At 35.6% G+C, this 8,215-nt stretch overlaps 1 protein-coding gene across 1 annotated transcript in view; it reads right to left on the reverse strand.

The window, feature by feature from the left end:
• LOC115965205 overlaps window positions 1-2,979 on the reverse strand; it is a 30,053-nt gene extending 27,074 nt beyond the window's left edge. The window contains exon 1 of the mRNA XM_031084384.1: window positions 47-2,979. Coding sequence (XP_030940244.1) covers window positions 47-2,979 — 2,933 coding nt within the window. The remainder of the gene's footprint in view (window positions 1-46) is intronic.
• Window positions 2,980-8,215: the final 5,236 nt, after the last annotated feature.

Raw genomic sequence — 8,215 nt, forward strand, 5'->3', positions numbered from 1 at the left:
CCTTATTTTCCTCAAATCTTCCAAGATGTGTTTTTGTGTAGTCAACAATGCTGCCAAATTTCCTGCAGACTTCCTACTTAAGGCATCAGCTACCACATTGGCTTTTCCAGGATGGTAACTAATAGTCAGGTCATAGTCCTTTAATAGCTCCAACCACCTTCTTTGTCTCATATTCAACTCTTTTTGAGTAAAGAGGTACTTGAGGCTCTTGTGGTCAGTGAATATCTCACACTGTTCTCCATACAAATAGTGCCTCCAAATTTTTAGAGCAAAAACCACCGCAGCTAACTCCAAGTCATGTGTGGGATAATTTTGCTCATAAGGCTTCAACTGTCTAGAGGCATAAGCCACTACCTTCCCATGCTGCATAAGAACACACCCCAAGCCTTTCCTAGAGGCATCACTATAAATGGTGAAGCCTCCACTACCTGAAGGTATGGTGAGAATGGGTGCTGACACTAACCTTCTCTTTAATTCCTGGAAGCTTTCTTCACAGTTTTTGGTCCACTCAAACTTAGCTCCCTTTTGGGTCAAGCGAGTCAAAGGCATGGCTAAGTGAGAAAATCCTTCAACAAACCTCCTGTAATAACCAGCCAGTCCCAAAAAGCTACGAATCTCTGTCACACTATTCGGTCTATTCCATTCAACTACTGCTTCCACTTTCTTAGGGTCAACAGCAATCCCATCTTTAGATACAACATGCCCAAGGAATGCAACACTGTCTAGCCAAAATTCACATTTTTTAAGCTTTGCATACAACTTCCTCTCCTGCAATAGTTGCAGTACAAGCCTCAAGTGATTCTCATGCTCCTCCACACTCTTGGAATATATCAAGATATCATCAATAAATACTACAACAAATTTATCTAAGAAGGGTTTGAACACCCTATTCATCAAGTCCATAAAGGCTGCCGGTGCATTGGTTAAGCCAAAAGGCATCACCAAAAATTCATAATGACCATATCTTGTACGGAAGGCTGTCTTGGGCACATCAACAGTCTTAATCTTCAATTGATGGTAACCGGAACGAAGGTCAATCTTAGAGAAAACCTGCGCTCCTTGGAGTTGATCAAACAAATCCTCTATCCTTGGTAAAGGGTACTTATTTCGCACTGTCACCTTATTCAGCTCCCTATAATCAATGCAGAGCCTCATGCTCCCATCCTTTTTCTTTACAAACAACACAGGTGCACCCCAAGGGGATACACTAGGCCTGATGAAGCCTTTGTCAAGCAACTCTTGCAACTGTGCTTTTAATTCCCTTAACTCAGCAGGTGCCATCCGGTATGGGGCTTTAGAAATTGGGCTAGAACCTGGTAATAGGTCAATAGAAAACTCTATCTCCCTATCTGGTGGTAACTCTAACAAGTCTTCTGGAAACACATCTGGGAACTCTCTCACTATAGGAATGTCCTCCAGCTTCAATTCACCTTGTTGTGTGTCTCTCACAGTGGCCAGATATCCTTTACACCCTTTCTTCATCATACGTCTAGCTTGTAAAGCTGAAATCACTCGTGGAGAAGTATATGCCCCACTTCCCACAAAACAGAACTCAATCTCGCCAGGTACTTGGAAAATTACCTTCTTCCTATGACAATCAACCATGGCATAATGTGCAGCCAACCAATCCATCCCAAAGATCATGTCAAAATCCCGCATCTCCAGCAGTGTTAAATTTGCTAGTAATTCTCTATCTGCTATTTTGACAACACAAGACTTGCAAACACTATCAGTGACTACTACACCCCCAACTGGGGTATCCACACATAATTCAGACTCCATAGGCTCAAATTTAAAATTATGTTTCTTTGCAAAATTAGAAGATATAAAGGAGTGAGTGGCACCAGGATCAAACAATGCATAAGCATAAGTTGTGGAAACCGGAATAATACCTGTTACCACAGCATTAGAAATATTAGCATCTTGTTGAGTGAGTGCATAAACTCTTCCTTGGATCTTGGGTTTTTGGCTTGCTCCCTGTTTCTGTCCTGTTGTTGGTCTTGGGGTGGTCTGAACCTCCTTCCGTTGGGGACACTCAGCAATCCTGTGACCCCTTTGTCCACATGAGAAACATGCTCCAGTATTCCAGTGGCAATCCTTATCTGCATGAGGCCTACCACATCGAGAGCACTTTGGCAGCGCCTTGGTATCAGCACGTTGTGTTCCTTGTTTCTTGGCTTGAAAGCTGGAGCTTTGCTCTCCTTGCCTAGGCCTCTTCTTCTGGCTATTATCTCTATCTGTTTGAGCCTCATTAAGCCCCATCTCCACTAGTAAAGCCTTACTCACCACCGCCCTAAAGGTAGTCAACTCAAAGGGCACAACTCCTTGCTTAATTCGAAACCTTAATCCATCTTCAAACCTTCGAGCCTTAGCTTCTTCATCCGCCACCATTGTCGGAGCAAATTTGGCTAACCTGGAAAATTCTGCTTCATATTGAGCAACTGTCATGTTACCTTGTGTCAGCTTGATGAACTCTTTTTCTTTCTGAAAGCGGATGCTCTTAGGAAAATATTTCTCATAGAATACAGACTTAAATAGCTCCCAAGTCCAAGGCTCAGTCTCTTGGCCACGTTTTTCTTCTTCTAGCCGCCACCAGTCATAAGCATCTCCACGCAACATATAAGCTGCATAAGCCACTTTCTCACCCTCAGAGCATTCAAGAACTCTAAATACTTTCTCCATCTCAATGATCCATTTTTCTGCTTCCATAGGCTCAATAGTCCCCTCAAAAGTTGGAGGAGACAACCTCTTGAATTCAATCATCCCACCATGATTACCTCGGCGTTGCTCCATCATCCTAGCCAAGTTATCTCCAGTAGTGACCTGTTGTTGGACCACTCCAACCAAGGTCTGCATCATCTGGATCATCTCTGGTGGCTGGCCTTGGTTGTGCCTACAGTCTCGGTTCACATCTTGCTGATTCCTACCATTGCCAGAGTTGTTGGGAGTGTTCCCAGTGTTTTTACTGCGAGGTGGCATCCTAACCTCTGTTCATTAAGCACATAACAAACTAACATGTTATCAAACTAAAAAGAAAAAGATCAACAACTCATCTAGTATATATATCATACAACGTATCCCCAAATGCCTAATTTTCTACCCCTCTCACCATTTAGTTTCATAAATCAATGCCTAAGGATCCAACCTGGAGCTCTGATACCATAAATATTGTCACGTCCCGAACCCAAAAAGAGCTAGGCACGTGACAACAGCCACACACTTATAAAGTTTACACTCTACAAGTGTGTAAGGCCCTCTTAAACAATTAAATAATTATCCTTAAGGAAAAATTTCATCAATAAATTTTCAAAATATCCTCAATAAAGAAATTCTCAAAAGATCTCCAAAATAATAATCTTTCGACATTAAATAAAAATAAACTAAATCCTTTAAGTCTGAAGGATTACACAAATGGTAATCTTAAAACATAAAAGTTCAAAACTTGTTCCATTAATTTCCTAAACTTCACTCATGCGCACATCCCAGCGGAAGCCCAAACATGTGCTACTCTTCCTGATCAAAATCTGAAAGGAGAAAGAGGGGGGGGGGGTGAGTTGACAACTCAATAAGTAACCGAAAATCCAATTAAGTTCTATCCAACAATAGATCTGTAAAGTAATAAGATGTAATATGAATCTTCAAAAATTATACTATGCTATGGGTTTTCAAAAATAGCTAAAGAAATTTCATAGTCTAAAAATAATGAGTTGCAATTAGATCACATACTTTAATCTTACAAATATATCATAGATGGTTTAGGAAGTAGTCAGTTTTTTTTTTTTTTTTTCATATATCAAAAGCTATAACTCATAATAGGTTCAAAAAAAATACATAAGCAGTTTTAAAGACTCAAATTAGTTCAAATACTTAAACGTAATTCATATTCTTAACAATCTTATGACTATGGTCACGCTATATCCCCGTGACTGGGCATCAGAGTACCAATGAATAACCCCCATTGGTTTGGGTATCAGAATACCAATGAATAACCCCCATTGGCTGGGTATCAGAATACCAATGAATAACCCCCATTGGCTGGGTATCAGAGTACCAATGAATAACCCCACTGGTTTGGGTATCAGAATACCAATGAATGACCCCCATTGGTTGGGTATCAGAATACCAATGAACAACCCCCATTGGTTTGGGTATCAGAATACCAATGAACAATCCCCATTGGTTTGGGTATCAAACTCAATTCATAGTCAATTTGTCCATAATCATATATAATTATATTTTCAGTATTCAAATATATTTGTGATAATTCCATATTTTGTACTTTAAATCAATATAGTTAAAGGAACAATTAAGTAAATAAATCATATATTCAATGCTCATATTTATTTGTGAAATTTCTCTATTCTTTACTTGAAATCAATAATACAATAAAAACAAATAGTAACAACTGTAAATAATTTTCAGTAGTTAAAATACGCAAAATAAAACCCATTAGGATAAGGTTACTTACCTCCAAATGCTATTCCAAAAGAAACTTTTCCTTAACAATTCCCCTAAAATCTTTAGATATCACCTAGAACAATTTTCAAACACTATACTCAATAATCAAATAATTCAATAAAACTTATAACGGTATCCAGTCAGATTAAGGACTATTCAAAATAACCAATAATTTCCCACTATTCACTCACACCAATATCCCACGTAACTTTACCATATTTTTGCCCTCTCTATTTTCTGTCACTAATAGCTCCTAGGAATCAAGTCTATAGTTACACCATACCTATAGGCCTAAAAGTAGATCACCCATTATTATATTCATGAGTTGATATATATATATATATATATATATATGTAATCACTTAGTCAAACCTGCTGCTTCCCCTTTACGCCTCAACCAACCAAATAAACAATATAATAATAATAATAATAATAACAATAAAGAAAAGGAGCTGGCTTGGCTTTCTCAATGTGGTAATTTCGTTTAACATATATACATATATAAATGTATTTATTTATTTATTTATTTTTTTTCTTTCCTGCTAGTGCCGCCGACCATAGTTCTCTTTCGGCATGAGGACAAAACTAAGAAAAGCACTATATCAAACCAGTCAAGCTCCTGACACGCTTTTACAGAAAAAAAATACTATTAGACACATATGTTACCTCCATAATTTATCACACTACCGACCAACACAAAAACTTTTTGCTATTCACCAAAATTCAATTCGGTAAACCTGTGCAACACTTACAGTTACCGCAACACCGGAGGGAAAAATAGATCTAATTCCTTCTTCGCCTACATCATCATATTCCATTGGATTTTTTTTTTTTTTTTTTTTTATATAGTCTCACTATTAGCCAAAATACCCACATAAAAAAAAGTATTCTAATTCTAAATAAAACTTAGATTTGACAAGAAAGAAATTCTTAAGCTCTTACCTCTATTGTGCAGTCAAATCTTCTCTACTTCAGTATTTTGGGTAGTCTCCTTTCTCAAAACATCTGTCAGTATACGCTGACTTAAAATTAGACTATATAAACTAGGGTTTCAACCTTATTTTCTAAAAACCCCTTAGTAATATTAATTATAAAAGTTGACCCCATAACAAATTTACTTAAATACCCCTCCTTTTATTTTATTTTATTTTATTTTTTTTTCCGGGTATTACAATAGTAATATTTATTTCATTAAGTAAGATTAAAATCTTAAGGTACAACAAATTTTGTAGTTAAACTTTGTCTGTCAAAAAATGCACATAGAAAAATTCAAAGTCTGCAAATGAAGGCAATGGAAAGGATGGTTAGTATTGTCCAGAAAGTGGAAAGTGAAAACCTCTCTCTTATACCAAATTGTTGAACAGAAGACGTGGCAGGGCACAAAAAATTCTATTATCTTTACTTACACACGATTACAGCACATTGAATTATGGAAAGCCTAGAGTGGCCCACTAGACTCACAAATTCCACACTGCAAAGTTATCCTAGCACACTTGGCCTTTACAGAAAAAAGTATTTTGTATCAAATGATACTATGTCATCTATATCAAAATTCAATAAACAAGAGATATGTGCGAAAAAATAACTACCCACTAATACATATCTTTTAATTGTTAGTGGGCTAGTTATTTTTGCTGATATGTCTCACATTTATTGAATTTTGATACCGTTGACATGGTATCATTTGATACCAAACACATTCTTGGCTTTTACAAGACACACACCAATTTTCTAGACACATACGGACACTTAGACACAGTTACTCTTAACTAGACATGGCAAAACCAGTCAGAATTTTTTGACCCGACTCAACCCGTACTCAATGTTTTTGACCCAAAGCAAAAACGGGTTGACCCGTGACCTGACCTGTGTTTTTAGCGGATCAACCTGACCTGACTCGAACCCGAACCATTTTTTTAAAACTTTTTTTTTGGTAAAAAAAATAGTAAAATTAAGAAAATATTGGTTTAATTGTTTGTTGTGAGTTTTAAGGAAACAATTGATACATTTACATAATTGTGTGCAAATTAATTGAAAGATGAATGGTTGAGTATTCTGTAATGAGTAAAGAATTTTAGATATCAAATAACAAAGTACATGCCAAGATAATCTGGTTACAGTAGAGTTAAAATCATAGATTTAAAATTGTAGATGTGTGAGAAACATTCATAAGTGTGAAAATAGTGAAGTCAAAGTATCAAATTATCATAAATTATGAATGCTTAGACCTATTTTTCAACAATTTATGTCCAAAATAAACGGCTTTTCAAAATAAATTATGATATTTCCTAGAGTGTGTGTTGCTTAACAATGATATGATATTCATAAAAGAGACCATGTATAAATAAGTAAACAATCAAACTTTAATGTATATCTCAAATTGAAATAGAGTGCCAACCATAATTGATAATAGATTATAAAATTAATTTTCAATATTTTAAATTTCTTATATGTTTTTATTCTTTATCAAATGAGTTATCCAATAAGTCATTTGTAATTTTGTTTTATATTTTGGAATGCTGATATTGTGTAGAAATAAAACTTGTTTATTTGTTTTACTTATCTTTGTGTTATTTTGTTTTAGATAGCAATGTTAGGATTTGTATAATTTTAAAATTATTGAATAAGTATTAATAAGTTTAACTGAGATTATTCTTGATATAAATGGTGAATTCAAAGTAATGCATTTTAATTCAAGTAATTTGTTGCATAACTTTCCAAATGACAAGTACATATTTTCTTTATTAAAAAAAAAAAAAAAAAAGCCCATGTGAAAAATACGGGTCAACCCGACCCGACCCACAATCCGATTGACTTGAACTTGTTTTTAACCCGCTTAAAATGACCCATTTTGACCCGCAACCCAATTGATCCGACTCAAACCCGATCTGACCCGCCCGTTTTGCCATGTCTACTCTTGACTTACTTTTCAGAAAAGTTTAGGATTATAAAATTTTTCCAATTTTTTTTTTTAGAATTGTGACATGTTAAAGTGAGGTTAGTAAAGATAAATGGTAGGTTCATGTAAAAGTACAATGCCTAACAAATCAAATCAAAATGCATTACAATTGCACCGACCCTACATGTACCGATTGCGCCTAAATCACGATATGAATTAATGTAAATGGTTTAGTTCCATCATGACGGCAATGGCAGGAAGGGTTGAAGCCTAAAAAGGTAATCTGACACTTCTCACACTAACCTAATACAGATCCCTTGGACCCTTACCTATTGAAGGAGATTTGTTTTCATAGATTCAAGCTTGTGTCATCTTGGTATAGGATATCCAAACATCCTTCCCTACCTATACAGATCAATTGCATTGATACATGTATAGAATTCTATGTCTAAATCAATATATAGCCAACAAATTTTTTTTTCTTATTTCAGGGGGCAAAGATAACAAAAAGACAGTGAAGGGCAGAAAAGATTACATTAGGCAAACATAACCCAAATAACGTCTGGGACAGCGAATATGTTACATATTTTTCCGAAGGTAAAAGCTACATGTCATGCTTCAATTGGTCTGTGCAATTTCTTCCTCAACAATTTCATTTGAGCTACTTGCAATACCAATTTCAGATTTTATCAATATCTCAGATATTGAAACAAAATCCTTTCCAGGAAATTTCAAATTGGAAAATAGATCATTTCCATTAATTCTCGGAGCTTCAAAGAATATATAAAAATTGAAGCCAAGTCTAAACTACTAGATAAGTAATGAGGGTTTTAATTGCCATGTACAAAAGTGGTTGCT

The sequence above is a fragment of the Quercus lobata genome, chromosome 10 (genome assembly GCF_001633185.2).
Source record: "Quercus lobata isolate SW786 chromosome 10, ValleyOak3.0 Primary Assembly, whole genome shotgun sequence".
Classification (NCBI taxonomy): Eukaryota; Viridiplantae; Streptophyta; class Magnoliopsida; order Fagales; family Fagaceae; genus Quercus; species Quercus lobata.